The sequence below is a fragment of the Pseudopodoces humilis genome, chromosome 1, assembly GCF_049639895.1.
Source record: "Pseudopodoces humilis isolate 2021_Gansu_Grassland_sample_001 chromosome 1, ASM4963989v1, whole genome shotgun sequence".
In the NCBI taxonomy this organism is placed as follows: domain Eukaryota; kingdom Metazoa; phylum Chordata; class Aves; order Passeriformes; family Paridae; genus Pseudopodoces; species Pseudopodoces humilis.
The window spans coordinates 137,238,504-137,255,175 of NC_142200.1; the positions used below are offsets into that span (position 1 = coordinate 137,238,504).

Sequence of the window (16,672 nt, forward strand, 5' to 3'; positions counted from 1 at the left end):
GTAGATGAGGAATTGGCTAGACGGTTGCATCCAGGCTGTAGTGGTCAACAGCTCAGAGTCCTGGACATCAGTGACAAGTGATGCCCCTTAAGGGTCTGTGTGGGACCAGGGTTATTTATTGTCTTCCTCAATGACAATGAAGGGGCTTGAGCGCACCCTCAGCAGTTTTGCAGATGACACCAAGCTGAGTGGTGTGGTTGACTCTCCTGAAGGATGGGATATCATCCAGGGGGACATGGAAAAGCTTGGGAAATAGGCTCATCAGTCTCCTGAGGGGTTTGGTAAGGCCAAGTGCAAAGTCCTGCACCTGGGCTGGGGCAAGCCCCAGTAGTACCAGAACAGGCTGGGGGTTGAAGGGATTGAGAGCAGCTCTGCCAAGAACTTTGCGGAACTGATGGGTGAGGGGCTGGACATGAGCTGGCAAACACATCAAAAGGATCATGGTCAGCAGGTTGGGAGATGTGATTCTGCCCCTCTACTCCACTCCCATAAGATCCCACCTGGAATACTGTATCTATAGCTCTGTAATTCTCATCACAGGAAAGACATAGAGTGTTGGAGCAAGTCCAGAGGAGAGCCACAAAAACAATTAGAGAGATGGAGCACCTTTCCTATAAGGAAAGGCTGAGAGAATTGTGGTTGTTCAGCTTGGAAAAGGGAAGGCTCCAGGGACATCTGATTTCAGCTTTTCAGTGCTGCAGGAGGTGATTATAAGATTGTGACACTTTTTAACAGGGACATTCCTCCCTTCTGATAAGACAAGGAGGAATGTTTTTGCACTAAAAGAGGGGTAGATTGATACTAGAAATTTTTTACAAGATGGGTGGTAAAACACTGGCACAGTTTGAAGAGAAGGTAGATGCTCCATCCCTGGAAGCATTCAGGGTGATGTTGGATGGGATTCTCTGCAACCTGTTCTAGTTGAAGATGTTCCTGTTCACTGCAGAGGGATTGGACTAAGTGACCTTTGAAGGTCCCATCCAACTCAAACTATTCTGTGAATAAGCAATAATACTATACAAATTGCTGACTGATAATGCTGATTGCATTATCTCTAATTTCAGATTTCTTTTTGGTGAGGCTTGGGTCAGTATTTACATAAAACAAATTTCCCCTAACTGCTGTCTGTCTATCTTTTGACGGAAACCATCTGCACCCACAAAGATGTGGTGTAGTACTCAAATCAGCCAAGAGCTAAAATGTAGGATTTGGTCTCGTTTGGATACGCATGTAGGTAGTAGGTGGTTTTTTTAAAGGCCATGTTGCCAAGAGCCCATTCTTTAATACCCCAGACACTTTCAGTGCCAGTGTGTACTCCCTGGTATGATATTCAGAGATGTAAGAATAACCTCTGAAATTCTTGTCCCTAATTTTGAGTGGTAAAAAAGTCATTGTGTCCATGCAGTCCATTTAAAGTTACCCTGTTGTGGTCTCCTATAAGGCTATTTGCATAAGAGAAAAAAAAGGCTAACTCCAGTTTTTCAGGGGTCTGCTGTACTGAAGTCAGTTCCACATTATATACAGGGTATAAAATTGGTATTGTTAAATTTAAATTTCCTGAGTTTAAATTGGAAAATAAATGCAGCTTGCTTTGGAATATATATGAAAGCTTTTGTGCCTTCAGTACTAGGAAGATTTAATAATTAATCCAGTTACCCATCATTGAGAAGGTATCATTTGACATTGCCTGCATTTGGCGCCTGAAGTGGCTGATTAAATTCAAAATGTGGCTTGTGTTCTTCTGATTCCACTCTTCAAAGGATGAATGATCAAGTACAAATAATTGCTGCTTGGGCCATGCCCACTATAAATATGTGCCAAAGTACGCATTAAGAGAGAAGGAAGTTCCTGTGCTTCAAAGCAGTTCCAGATTGCTGCTTCTAGTCAGCTTCTGCAAAAGGGCTTTACCTCCTATTTGGTCAGTTCCGTTAGGGATTCAGAAACGTTTGGAAAAACAGAAGGTGTTCTAACAGTTGGTGTTTGTTATTCCAACATGGATTTGGATTCAATGACAACAGTAGGTGAGTTCTGAAATTTAAGCTTGCATCAAATGCACTGTTATCTTCAGAACAGTTGTTGATTTGACATTTTTCAACTATTTTTCATAAAAGAGTAGCTAAGAAAAATTGAAGTATACTACTTGGAGCTTAATTTGGGGTTTTTATCCCAAACATCTCTTCTCCAATGGAAAAGTTCTTTCAAATGTAGCTATAAGTAATGCAAAACATCCTGGATGCTTGTCACTTCTGGGGAGTGAGTTTGTAAACATTGATGTGGCAGGACAGGCTGTGCTTGCAAAGTTAAAAGTACTTGATGTGTTCTACTGTTCGTGGGGGATTGTAGGTGAAGGTGAACATTAGGAAAGTATTTGAGGAACTGTATGTAGGAAGTCTGCAAACACCCTTTCTTGCACTGCTGCGGGATTTTTAAAAGCTCTTCTTTCTTTACATGCTTTCATCTCCAAAGTGTAAACAGGGTAAAGACAAGGCAAGATTAAATTTGGGGTCACTTTGTTTCTTAAGCTTTTCCTTTGCCAAGTCACCCAGTGACACAGCAGGTTTAACTTGTGCTAACCAAAGGTGGGCATTTCTGAAGCTTTGTGATACAGAGTTACGAGAGGACAGAGGGGTTCCAGATGCTCCTGAGAATTTCTCAGGAAATAAGATGTAGCCATGTGAATTTTTCACTTCATAAAATTCATATTACTACTTTGTTTTGATTGGAGCAGTCTTTACCACTTTAAATCACAAATTAAAGGAATGGCTTTAACAACTTTTTCAGATGTCCTTATACAGACTGACCTGCAATGGCAAATGCAAAAATAAGGTTGTGTAATTACTTTCACTTCTCAATTTTTGGACAATGTGCACTTGGTAAAGTTACCTTTGCAGAATCTTTACCATTTAAAATACTTTGTATATGGTTGTGGGATTATATAATAGTTTCTTCCACAGTTTGTCACCTTTGAATTAAATTAGTATGCATTGTTTTTGTTTTCTACAACAGTACTCTGCAACTGAGTAATGAAAAATAACAAGCAGTGGGGAGGGGAGATTGGGAGAAATTATGGGAGCATGTGTTGATATCTCAGAAATTACCTGAAGTTCTGTTTTCTGTAGTAGTGCAGGGAAAGCAAAACCTGAATGGTTTCTTCAGAAAGATTCAGAAGGGGACACACCTTCACTTATCAGCTGGCCCTCCAGGTATCATAAAACATGGCTGTGTGGCTAACAATCAGACTGCAAACCTCCCCTTTCTTTCCTTTTACTATCTGTATTTAACACTTGCCCTTAATTTTCCTTTAACAGCAGCAAGTAAGAAAGTGGGGGTTTTTAGTGAATAAAAAGCTGTTGAAACTTTTCTGAAGTATCTGCTTTTATTCTTAGAATCAATTGGTACTTTGATGAAGAAGTACAAATTTACCAAGCTTCTTCCACAGCGACTATCATTCTGGCTTCCACTAGATTTTATAACTTCTTATTTTATCTCATTTTTTGCTCTGCAAACCAGCATATTTTTATACTGTACACCATTCTGTCTTAGCATTCCCTACAAATAACTCCTTGAATTCCAAAGGAGATGGTACAAAGGAAGTAAAAAAATAATTACATGGAAAAGTAAAACAAACTCTTGATCAAAGCTACAGGCAGCTGCTTTCTCCTGGTTTTACTCACATACAGTGAGCCCACCATGAAAAGACTCTTTTTCATGTTCCTGATTAAAGTAATACCTATAACCCTGTACTAACATCAGTGTGGATGTTCTGGAGAATGCTTGGTACATGTAGTTCAAAGAATAGTTCTTCAGACTTAACACACTTTATGTGCTTAAGCAACTTTCCCTGACAAGTGCATCAATCTTCAGAAGTAAGAAGCACCAAAATGTTAGAAAGATTGGTGTTTCAAATAACTATGGATATCCTGAATTATTCTTTTAGATAATTTGCCTTTTTTTCCTAAATCTTACCTTTTTTTCTTTTTTCTTATTGATGTAAACTCCAAAAAGTCTGTTGGTAGCAAGCCTGGAATTGCACATACTTTGAGCTGGATTACTTACTTTCAGCTAGTGTCCTAGCTTGAGTCTCTCTTTCCTCAGAACTGAAATGATTTTTTCATACCCATTTGGGAGGGCAGGAAGTACAGGGCTTTCATTTTTAATGCTGTGTGCGTTATCTACAGACACTCGCCCAGTCAGTAAGCTGTCTGAGCCTCGGCGAGGCTGTTAAAGGGCTGGAGAGCTTTACCTGCAGTGATAGCCCCTGAGCAAAGGCTGGCCCCGGCTGCACGTGCTTGCCTCTCATTGTGCTGCTGTATTCAGTTTAGAAAGGTTAAATAAAATTCTGTTTTCCATGGATGTTGCACGAATCCAGAGGTGTTTCTAGAAAACACACTGAAGTAAGGTAACTTTTGGGAACAAGTGTTTTTTGCAAGTTTTGCATGTTAGAATGTAATGAAACATTTTAAAACAGAATGCCTGTTTCAGTTTTTAAATGTGTTTTTCCCTGCAAGTTCTCTGAAGAGCAACAGCTATGCCATAGTTTCACTTTTGGATTTAGGACTTGCCCTTTCAATGTTTTTTCTCACTTTCTGAAACTGGTTACACTACATGTGACATTTCAGATGTCTTAAATGACACACAAAAACACAAATAAACCAGTCTCTGGCAAAATATCCAAAGGGTTAGGTGGAGATAACATGTTTTTTCATCCCTTTCCCTAATGCAACAACATCCTGGTATGACGTAAGCTTCCCAGTGTTTAGATATTTTCAAATATCTGACTGCATACACAACTGCCAGTAGAATTTGCAATTTCAGGCTGAACCCAACACTCTGATAATATAAAAAGCAGTTTTGATCATCTTGTTTGTCTGAGACTATAGGGATGCGCTGTTTGGCAAATGCCCTTGTGATCTCATGAGAACATGCTGTATGTTCCCAGAGCTTGCACAGTTACCTTCTCAAGAGTCATGCATGTCCAGGGCCCTGTGAATCACTTGACTGTTACTGAGCAGTGTTACTGCTATGACTTGGGAGGGAGGAAGGGGTTGCATCAAAAGATGGCTTTATTTTAATGTATTGGTTTTTATTTTACTACAATGTTGCTGTCTGTACCCACAGTAGGTGTCTGTGTTCCTTTCCAGATTGGGTATTGCTGTTCACAGCTTTAATCCTTTTTCTTTCTTAAAGAGTAAAAGTTAGAGAGAAATTGGTGAAAGAGGAAATTGCTCGTGGAAGCCCTGAACTTGTCACAGACACAGTATCTCAGAGAAAATCCCATCCAGTGCCAGCCCACTACATGCCTCTTCAGACAGAAACGTCTGCCTTTGATAGGGTTGTAAATCAGCCCGTCAGTTCCGTCCGCCAGCCAATCCATGGCTATATTCAGCCTGCTGGCATTGCTCACACAGCTCAGCTGATGGCAGCAGAAGAACCAGCAAACAGCCCTGCTGGCAGCCTCCTCCCTCCAGACAGCGTTAGCCTCGGAACAAAGTCCTCAGCAGCCACTGTGTCAGAGAGTGAGAAGAAAGAAGCACCTGGTTACGGAGCAAAACCTGATGAAGAAGGTTCCTTGGAGTGCGAACAGGCTTCCAAAGGCAGAAGGCCAATTCTGCCGTCTGAGATTCGCAAGCAAGGGAAGAACCATGAAGGCCTCTTTGGAGGAGGAGAATTGGAGACCCCTGTGGGGTGTTCTTCTTTTGCAAGCAAGCCAAAAGTTAACTCAGAAGTTCAGAGAGAGTTGGAATGCAATAAGAGGCAGGCCCCCGAGCAGCAGTTTAAGACCCCTGAGAACATAGAAAGGAGTGAAGCTGTTATGTACATACAGAGTGGATCTGTATTGCAGCCTGACAAGGCAAAGGCTCCTGTTTGGAAAGTGTCAACAACAAAGCATAAGGTCCTGACTCGCTCCATGTCTGACTATACTGTGACTACTAAGCTAGAACCTTTTAAAAGTAAGGAGAGCGTGGAAGCAAATCCACCAAATGGTGAGATTGGCATGGTTGACACAAAAGTCTCTGTTGCCCAGCTCCGTAATGTCTTTCTGGAGTCTGCTAATGCCAACAAGAAAACGGAACTGTAGGTGACATTTCACTCGTATTTTTGTGTGAGACTTGCACGTCCTTAGCAAAATTACACCCACTCAACAGCAGTTGTTGTTCGGCACTTAAGGCACACAGCTTAGCTCTCACCAGTGTGTACTGGAGGCTGAGATGGTTTGAATCCTGCTTTTGTGCTTCTGCTTGCTACTGCGAGTTCTGACGCGGGGTAGCTGGAATGTGTTCGTCTACGCATGGTACCGGAGGAGCATGCAGAGTGATCTCTGGGGAGTTGTTGAGATGCTTACTTCTGTGTTTTACTTCTCTCTCCTATTTTCTTTCCTATGCGCTCTCTGTCATGCAATTTGAAAGTGAATCTCGGTTTGAGATGTCAGCAGCAGGTAGTACTGTGTCTGCCAATGGGGACCGTGAAAGAGGGCCACGAAAGGCGAGGCGCTATTTTACTCCTGGTGAAAATAGAAAGACTTCTGAGAGATTTAAAACTCAGCCTATAACATCAGCAGAACGAAAGGAGACAGATAGGTAGGCACGTATGTAGCTCTGTGTTGCATTCTGGTGCAGGTGGATATTAACAAGGTTGTGAAAAGATTTGTTCATATATTAGAATAAACATTTTGCAAGGTTACTGTTTGTCCTTAAGAACTATCAAGTATTTTTTATAGCTTCTTATAAAATGAAACCCAAACACCCCCCCCAAACAAAAACAATTTGTTGCAAATTTCTCCCATTTGAAACAATGAACAGTGAATCATCATAAAGTACTGTAGCTGTCTGATTCTAATGTTAAATGCTTTTGGTTTTATATAAAGGGTTTCCTTTCCATCTACTCTGCTTTGTCATTTACTGTCTTGGTAAACCACCAAAACTACTTATTTTATATTAAAAAGTTGGCAGCAAATCTTAGACTTTTATTTTCTGCAAGGTGAACTAGAAATAATTTTCCTTTACTGTATTTAAGTTTGGCTGCAGTTGCTTGCCTTTATGGTTTATTAAAGGATGTTCCCAAGTGGACACTGCTGAAACTTGGAAAAATAGATAAATTCTCCTAAATTCTCCTAAGACTTTTAGGTCCTGCTACTTCAGATTAAATTTGAATTTAATTTTTGATGTTTTGTTTCCAGCTAACTTTTTTCTGTTTGATAATTTTTCACTAGGTCAATTTTGTGTGCAGAAATACCAACTGCTGACGGTATGTTGCTGTACTGTTTTCCACGGAAGAAATGGGATCTGACATGTTTTATTTGTTTTAGCTGAACAACTGTTTAATAATGCAAACCAAATCCACCTGAAATATCTTTACCTATGATATATAGTTCAAATACCCCTTTTCCTTGGGTCATGTCTACTACAGACCTGATTTCAAACTCATTTCAGTCCAAAAGTCTGTGTGTGGATACCAAACTCCAAAGGGGGTAAAGCAGAGAATGGCTTGAAACTTTTCAATATAGTTGGGGTTGGGTTTTATCCTAATTTAGGCAATAAATAAGCTAGTTGTTGGGAAAATAATTAATCATTTGTCAGTTTTAATCACGGGTCTACGACTTAAAATTTAAAGAAAGCCTTTGGTATTAAGTGAAACTGATATTGCTAACTTGTTTTTTGGCTAAGGAGGTTGCAAAATGCAAGTTATTAAGTTACAGAATTCAGTCTGCCATCTTGCTTCTCTTTCCCTCTTGTCACCCTTGGCAAGTCTGGCACAAATTAAGTAGGTAATCTCATGAGTAGCTATATTTAGATTTAATGCCTTATGCTATTTGAAAGCTGATATTCCTTGCAACTCTGAGATGCTGGCTCTTGGATTTGGAGGATGCTGATTTCAGCTCCTGTGGATACCAATTTAGCCTCTGAGAAATGGGGACACAAGGTGGTAATCAGAATGATCAGCTAGTAGAAGATATAGATGTTCAATACTCTTCATATTAAAAAACATTACTTTTAATATAAGATTGATTCATTATGTTCAACCTTCTTTTTTTTTTTCCTTTGTGTAGATGAAGAAAAATTGGATGACCGAGCCAAACTAAGTGTAGCTGCAAAGAGACTCCTTTTTAGAGTGAGTATTGCATTTCTTAAATAGGAGGTTGAATTAAACATTTCAAATAGAAGATGCTGAAGGAACCCAAAGCGCATTAGAATGAAGTGTAATGCAGTTAACCGAGTTCAAGCTACACAATTTTTTGTTTTTATTTCATTCCCTACTTACACAGTAGACCTGTTGCTCTAAAGCTTGCTTTAAGAGTGTCATTTAGAGAGAAGCATGTAGTTTTAATTCCATGGTACACACTATGCAATTGCATCTTGCTTCTAATTCAGAGATGGGCATTTGGGAACTTCACTGCTGTGCATGCAAGAAAGCTAAGAAGAAAGTATGGTTTCAGAACTTTTCTTCCATGGTTTTAATTATGACATATGTCCTGTTAGGAAATGGAAAAATCATTTGAAATGAAAAATATTCCCAAACCACCTACAAGAAGTTCAGCAGTAGAGAGAAGGCTGCGGCGTTTGCAGGACAGGTCTCACACACAGCCCATTACCAGTGAGGAGGTGGTCATTGCAGCTACGTAAGTCTTGTGCATGTCTTGGCTCTAACTCCTAACTCTAACTCTCTCAAACCTGGGAATAAGCTCCATATCTGTGGTGCTTATAAGTTTGTAGCGAGGAAAACATTTATTGCTAAGGGCCTTGAGAGCCACAGGGGAAACTACATTGAAATTCCTTTTCAAATGTAGAGGGACTAGTAAAGCATAGCATGTATGAACTGTAATTTGGCAGAAAGTTTAGGAACCTGTGGATTAGGTATACGAGATTAATCATAGCATTGTTTCATAACCCAAATGAAAAAGATAGTTTGTGCTGAGGGCAATCTGCACAATTTCTTATAGAATGTATATGTATTGGGGAAAACTTTTTACACTTTGAAATCTCAAAGGTACTTTTTGGAAATGCTTTTCTTGCACTCTGGTCATACATCATAACGTTTTCCTGAAAAAGGAAAAATCACTTTGGGGGGGAAAATTAAACAACAGTGAATTGAATGGATGTTCACCTAATGGTCAGCTGAAAGGTAGCTTACTTTATGGGCTAAGAATAACTTCAAGAGACAGCCTGTTGGCTCCTCTAGGTTTTTAGTTCTTTCAAAGTATTTGGAATTATTTTGTAAATGTCACAGCAGATCACTCAGTTAAATAAAAATGATTGCTGTTTGGTTTTTTCTGTTTTGTTTTGGTCTTTTCTGTAGTTAACACTTTATGTATTGCTTTTCTTAATGCTTTTTTCTTCTCTCTCCCTGTGAATTTTCCCTCCTTGGCAATTCTTTAAAGTGAAACTACCCCTGCTTCACGTTCTGTGAATACCCACACAGTAGTGACAAGAGTACCTAGTCCCACTCTAGTTAAGAGCACTGTACAACCTACCAGGTACTGGGGGGGTAAACATGCATGTTACATGGAGCACAAGATTCCTCAATAGCAGATGCGTCTTAAAAGTCTTGAATGCCCTTACAATGTGTCAAGTCAATACTTGTCTCAAGAATATTTAAAATGTTTGTCAACTTCATTTATGTTTGCATGATAAAGCAATGCAGCTTTTTTTTTTTTTTGTCAAGCATCTGTTTGCAGGATCCTTCTAATCACACTTAACCTTTTATAGAAGCATATTCTTCTTTTGAAAGACATTAATTTGCATGTGAGCAAACACAGCAGAACCGTCTTTGTTCTTGTAATTTTTTTGGTATGGTAATGTCATCCTGAGATGAAAATAGCTCAGCTGAGTGCTTGATTTCACTAGGAGTACATGTCCTTTGTCTGTCTCTACATATATTTTTATAGCTTGCAAAATTATAGGAAATATAAGAAATTGCACCACCTATAGGTAAAGTTGCAGAATACTGTTTGCCTGTTCTGAATGAGAGAATTTTAGCAGAGACCATGACAGAAAAAAAATAAATTAGAGAATACTTCTAATTCCGTAAATGTGGAAGACGTTGAACATTAAATCTTTTATAGTAAAGGTGGATAAAATACATTATTGTAGAGACAAATGCAATTACAGCTTTTATGAATGAATATGTCTGCCTTCAGCATTGGTCAATCTTCAAAATCAATGGACTATATTTCAAAACTAATTTTTGTTGTTGATTTATCCCAGATAATTCAAAACAAAAGACAGTCTGAATTCTATTCCACTTCAGATTAGAAGAGTCATTGCAATTTATTCTAATTTAAAAGCAGCACTAACTTGGAGTTTAAATCTGTCTTTTAAATGTTTTTATCATATATGTTCCACAAATTGCTTTCAGTAAAATTGAACTTTATATAAATTGCACTGTTGGACCTTAAAGACATCTTAAATGTCTCTCCATAGCTCTGTACTCTGTATAAAGAGATTTATCTGTAAAATCTCCCTTCAATCTTGAGTTCCTTCTTAAAAAAATGTTGTGTCCTAATCAGATGAATTCATGAATGAAAGTGTAACATTGTATTAAATCTTCAGCTGTTGAATTAGAATTCATCATGCCAATGTTGAACCACTGCATACCACTTAGGCTGCGCTATTACATTGGCTATTGTGCTTCACGTGCAGATCCCCTGTTTCTATCAGGTTGAGATTTTAAAACTACGCAATGGCTTCTTCAAAACTAATTTCCAGTTCTTCTTCTTCAGCTTGCAGGCATCAGCACACCAAAAAATATTAGCTAAAGAGGAGATAAGAGCAGCCAAAGAGGCGATGGGGCAAGATCAGTCTGAGGAGCCAGATTCTTCTACCTTAAGTTTGGCAGAAAAGATGGCTTTGTTTAACAAACTGTCTCAGCCAGTATCCAGGGCCATCTCCACGAGGAATCGGGGAGATATGAGGCACAGGAGAATGAATGCTCGTTACCAGACTCAGCCAGTCACTCTTGGAGAAGTTGAGCAGGTAAGTGCCATCATAGCTCTTCTGCATTTCTTTTTCTTGGAGAAAACAGCTTCAATGTAAGATACCATAAAGGCTGGCCTTTCCTTTGCTCTGAGCTACACACAGAGGAAAAAGTTTGTCAGGAAGCAGCCTTCTGACAGTGAGGAACAATTTTCTAAATTGTTCAAACATTTTGGTATGGTTTTACTCTTTTTTTAAGTAAAAGAGTATATCGACTTCCTGCCTAGTGCAAGTTGTACCTTTCACAGTGTGTGTCACTTCCACTAGAGTTACATATTGTCTAAAAGTAAATTCGTATTTAAGGCAGTAAAAACTGAGACACGCGTCATTTTGCTTTAGGTGTATTTTCAGAGCATTTTGGAGCTTTGTCATGTGCAATTTTCAAGCGCTTTCCTGAAAGCACAGTATATTTCCATTACTAGTAAGGACATAGTCTGTCATTTTCCTCAGGGAGGAGGCATTGATTTTTATCTGTATTTTTTTCCCTAAAAGCAGAATACTTTTGATATTCAGGAAGTCAAAAAGAAATTATTTGATGTGTGCAGTGAAATTTGGCTTTCTGTTCTGGAATATTTCATCTAATTGGAACTGCAAAGGAATGCCTTTTTAGTAAAGCCTCAGCATAAGGTGGCCCAGAAGTGGTCTTTTAGATTGCTTCACAATAGCAGAAACAGCAGTCCCTTTGCATTACAGCTTAAAAAGAAATCACTTTAACAGTGAAGCACAACTCCTGTGCATGTCACATTTCTGGTTATTTGGATAAATCTGAGTGTTAGAAAGTTCCTACTCTTTTCTTTCTATATGCTTCGTTTATGATTATACATTTTCCATATTTTATAATAAAGGTATAGTGAGAAAGCAAGATTTCTCTAAACATATTAGTGGAAAGCTGTACAGATTATAATTGTACTTTATCCCTACTTCACTTGCACATGAAGTAATAATAAGTGCTTGACAGATGTATTTAAGCAAGATTTCCAGACCTTAGATAGTCCTTTCTCCATTCACTTTCCATGTGCCAATCACTGTCACAGCATGGCCTCTTCAATGATTGTGTCACTGACTTGTTTGGGGGCCAGTAAGGTGGTGAACAGAAAAGGGATGAAGCAGATGGGGAAGAAGTGGCAGTCATGTTACTTTGCCAGACTTACAGAGCAAACACGCTTTTCAAGCAAGGAGAATCAGAGGAAGCATGTTGTGTCATCTTTCTGAACCTAGCAAATGAAATCAGAGTTGACTCTGAAGCAAGCTCAGTGGGAGTGTGTTTTCAAAAAGACTTTCTGTAGTGAACTGTTCTAGAGTGTTGGGGGCTTTTGAGATGCAGGTATGGTTTTTCTAGGAAGAAGCAAAAGAGAGCTATCAAATTAGGTAACTAGAGGTTATATTCCCGAAATGTATATTTGAAAATGTAAATATCTTGTCATTAAAACTGAATTCACTTTTCTGATCGCCTCTAAATTTCTAATTCTGATAGATGCAATGGAAAAAAAATAAACTGGTAACTATTTTCTTAATCATGCTTTGGAATCTTTGAGCTAACATAGTCTTTGCTCTGCTTTCCAGTTTGCTTAACGAATGACTGTTGTCTGTGTTTTATGAAATCTGCATGTACATTTTAGGTTCTGAGCTGATTTCCTCCTACTGCTGTGATCTTGTCTGTCCTTTTGCACCACTGTTCACTAGCTCTGCAGTTTAAGAAAACAACAACAAAAAAAGCCCTCTCCAGATGTGTATGAGGCATGTTTGTCACTCTCTTTTATAGCTTTTGTCTCCTCTGGAAGAAGATACAGGAAAGCTCTACATTTCAGACAAAAAATGCATCTTAACTGCATCTAGGAAAATTTTACAAAATTATTATGTTAAAAGAGTAGAAAAGATAATTATTCCACCATGGGGGCTGGCAGAATAAATTTGGAAGTATTTTTCATATGCTTCTTAGCCTCAAATACTTTGCTCATGACAGCCAATGTTTGTATTTGAAAAAGTCCTGCATGAAGGTGATTTATGTGGCAGGAGCATCAGGAATGTCTGCCCTGGGTTAGGACAGCACAGAACAGTCTCCCTGGCGCTGAGCAGTCACCAGAGCTGGGAGCTGCAGAGCTGTGTAAGAGCAGAGCTGTGCCAAAGCTAATGAGTCCTGCTGAGATGCAGAGTTGATTAGCCTGGGCACATGGCATGTCATCCAGCCCCTGGAACCTGAACTAATTCCTTCCCCCACTGCTGCAGGTCCTGAGCCCTGATGCGATGTTGTGTTGCATGTTCCGGACACGCCCCTTGTTACTAGAGATGTTGCTGTTCACATGCAGTTGTTTTTACCTTGGGTGGAGTAACCCACCTGCAGACAAATTCCAGGGGCATTGTTGCTTTCCTTACCTGTTCTAGTCTGTACTGATAGAGTACGATATTTACATGGAAACATACCTTTGATGTACTGATGTGATTAGGCTGGTTTTTGGAATTGATCATTTCAGAGCTTGTAAGTCCTATTTGGGTTTTTTGGGTTTGTTTTTTTGTTGTTGTTTTTTCCTTTCATAGGTACAAAATGAAAGTGGAAAGATCGCTCCCCTGTCATCTGCAGTTGCAACATCGATTTCAGCGATGGCCTCTGCCCTTGCTCCGCTGTATGGGGACCTGCCTGGGAAGCCAGGGACTGAGGGAAGCGTGAGTGCAGCCACGAGGTTCCACCCTGCAGCAGAAAACTCCGACTCATCAGGAAAATGCACACACAAGTCAGAACAGTGGCAGCCCTCAATGGAAGCACTAGAAAGCAGAAGAACATCAAAGAAACATGAAGAAGAAAGAAAGAGGTTTCTAGCACATGAAGCTAATGAAATTAAGAAGTACAGCTCCTTTGAGGAACAAACCGCACATCCTGTTCCTGAAAAAGCAGGAGACCATCATAAAGAGACAACATACAGCTTCCTGAGGAAGGCCAGCTTGGAGCTGTTTAGTTCACAAGCACTTTTTCAGCCTCAGGAACAGAAGGAAATTGATACTGGCATGCAAGGTAAATGGGAAGAGAAAAAAGGCCAGTCCTTTGAAGAAAAGATGGATTTGGAAAGTGTTATGAAAAGCAAGATTTGGCAAAGAGGTGTGGTAATTACTTGCTGTTGGTGTGGTCCCATTCAGCAAATGGCGTTTCCTTTTTCTAACACTGCTTAGGAGTAGAGAAATATCTGTGAAGTATTAAGTTTTACAAATAACGTTTTTTTATTTTTTATTCTTTCAAATTTTCAGTCTTTAAAGACAGCTCATTTTTATTCAGATTTTTTTACTTTGAAAGAAATGGTATTATATGCTGAAGCTAAGATTTATTATTTGTTTTTTTGCCCTTGCCCCTGCCCTCCAGAATTCTGAACAAACTAAACTTGCTGCTATGGGTCAATTATCTGCCCTTAATTTTTGCCTTATTGTGCATATGTAGTTATGAATTACCTGCATATGTGCATACATAACTAGGAGTGGATAATTTTCAAGTAATTAATTTTGCAAAACTAATATTATTTTCTGTTTAATGTGGTGATGAAATACAAACCAAGAAATTCTCAGAGCAATTACATTTTTATATGCACAGCACAATTTAAAATTAAAAAACAAACTTGCCATCTTTAAATAAAGAACTTTGGAAATAAACAGTGAATTTGGTCATTGCACAAGTCCTTCTATTCTATTGAATTTAGAAGGATGTTGTATTACTTTTCTGTTTTATTGTGATGGGTGACAGGATCACAATACCCTGTAGTGCTAAAAGCATTTTTGTGTTCATCCTGTGAAGTTAATCTATTTTGAATTTAATTGTCTTCACACAGGCATAGAGAGGAAGGTACAGTTCTGCCTGTATTCCTCTAAAGCAGTATCTATTCTATCCAATTAGCCTTTGATGACTGCAGAGGAGATGGAGACTGGAATATAATAGTAGCAGTCATATATCAGAGGGGCGTTGTGCTTACAACGTTTCAAAAAGTAAAATGAAGATCACTTATATTTCTTTAAGGATAACTGTAATGATGCATTAATCTTTCATCAAGAGAGTTTTTTCCTGTGATTTAATTGCTGCTTGTAAAAACAAACCCAAAAGAGCCCTCAACACCCCCCTAGAAAGTAATATCTCTATTAAGCTTTTAAACTAAGACAATGTCCTAGTATGCTACTCAAGCATTAAACTGCTTTATCAAATAGTTAATTTTATTGTTTAAATTTTGTCTGCTTCTTTTCCCCTACTCTTTGTTCTCTGTCACATTCATTTGTTTTCCTGTTGGTGTGATGATGGGAGCAGCAGTTTGTGCCTTGTCCATATGAAGTTCAGAATTGTGTATTGAACATGATATTCTGTGGCTTCATGTGAACATCAGTCACAAATGGCTAGTCCCTGCAGCAAGTAATGCTGCACAATGAATCTCTGTGCTCTAGCTCAGCCAGAAGTTTCTCTCTGTTAGAATAGTATGTGATGTGAATGTTTAAAATACAGATTTGCTTCTTCAGTGTTAGTAATGACAAGCGTCTTTGAGAATAGAACTAATTCAGCACTTCTCTTTTGAATGGGCAGACCACGCTGAGCCTTCTTCTGAACTCACCAGCACATCAGCCATGAGGACAGTTTCACAAACAGAAGCTGCAGCATCCTGTAGACTGCAGGAGCTCTCTGAACAATTGGAAGGCAAATTTTATAAGAATTCCTCTGAGATGTTTTCCTTGGGAGAGAGCAAAGCACAAACAGCTGAGGATGTCCTTGATAATTCCAGCAAAACTATGTCAATTAAGGAAAGGTACTTAAATTTCTCTTTCTTTTTTTTAATGATCCCTATGAATATGGTTATAATATTGATGATGGTATAAAAAGAAGCTTTAAAACTGTTCCTAAAAAAGCTAAGTAGTAATTATTAGGCTTTATTACTACTAACAGCAGAAACATGGAGCTAATCTGCCTGACATACTTATAAAGCAGATGATGGTGAATGAGAATTACCATTAAAGACAACATAATAACCTGATTTTGAAAGAGCCACCTGAATAATCAATGGATATTTCAGAAAATTAAAGTTGTAAAATATACATTTTCTAATTACATTTATACTCATCTACTCAACATGCTTCTCCAGGTTGTGCTTTCAGTTACAACAGGTATAATGTGATTCCGGTTTATTTGAATAACCATTTCTTGTTCATCTACAGGAGTCCCTTGAATAAGCTGAGTAGAGAGAGTTATGGATTGACAGTCTGATATTTCCTCACTACTTCAGAAGTATATGGCTGCCATTTTGACTTCTCAGAACTTACTGTAGGGATTTTAAATGGATATTAAGTTGGACAGGTTTATAGGAGTACTAGAAATACATTTTCCAAGATCATTCTGATCTGAAACAAAATGTGAAATCCTGCACTTGTGCATAGAGTGGGAGTTCAGGATTGAAGTGCCAATAACTGCTGTAGTATTTGTAAAAGTTTTTCTAACTTAGTTAAAACTTTTAGAGTATAAACTCAGTCCCAAACTGGTAGCAGTCCAGTGAGTAAAATTTCGCCTATCTTTACTTGAGTTTTTCTGCAGTGAAAGCAGAACCAATAAATGAAAATAGCTGCCTGATTAAACTTTCACTGTGTGAAAGTATTCCCTCAGTTACTGAGGGGAGTGTGATACTGGGCATTCTGAACCATTTTTTTTCTTTTAAACGTGATTCCAAAGTTTGCTTCTTATATTCATGTGT

General features: G+C 38.7%; 1 protein-coding gene across 15 annotated transcripts in view; it reads left to right on the plus strand.

Annotated features, from left to right (window-relative positions):
- Positions 1–16,672, plus strand: part of SVIL (supervillin) — a 133,972-nt gene that overhangs the window by 83,055 nt on the left and 34,245 nt on the right. For 3 of the 15 annotated variants that reach the window (XM_088063102.1, XM_014248502.2, XM_088063088.1), the window contains 11 exons: positions 3,120–3,203; positions 5,188–6,075; positions 6,408–6,578; positions 7,211–7,245; positions 8,048–8,109; positions 8,478–8,617; positions 9,377–9,472; positions 10,718–10,970; positions 12,445–12,468; positions 13,506–14,061; positions 15,517–15,736. In XM_088063102.1, coding sequence (XP_087919228.1) covers positions 3,120–3,203; positions 5,188–6,075; positions 6,408–6,578; positions 7,211–7,245; positions 8,048–8,109; positions 8,478–8,617; positions 9,377–9,472; positions 10,718–10,970; positions 12,445–12,468; positions 13,506–14,061; positions 15,517–15,736 — 2,529 coding nt within the window. The remainder of the gene's footprint in view (positions 1–3,119; positions 3,204–5,187; positions 6,076–6,407; positions 6,579–7,210; positions 7,246–8,047; positions 8,110–8,477; positions 8,618–9,376; positions 9,473–10,717; positions 10,971–12,444; positions 12,469–13,505; positions 14,062–15,516; positions 15,737–16,672) is intronic. The other 12 variants (XM_088063109.1, XM_088063120.1, XM_014248504.2 and 9 more) reach the window with 11 other exon arrangements.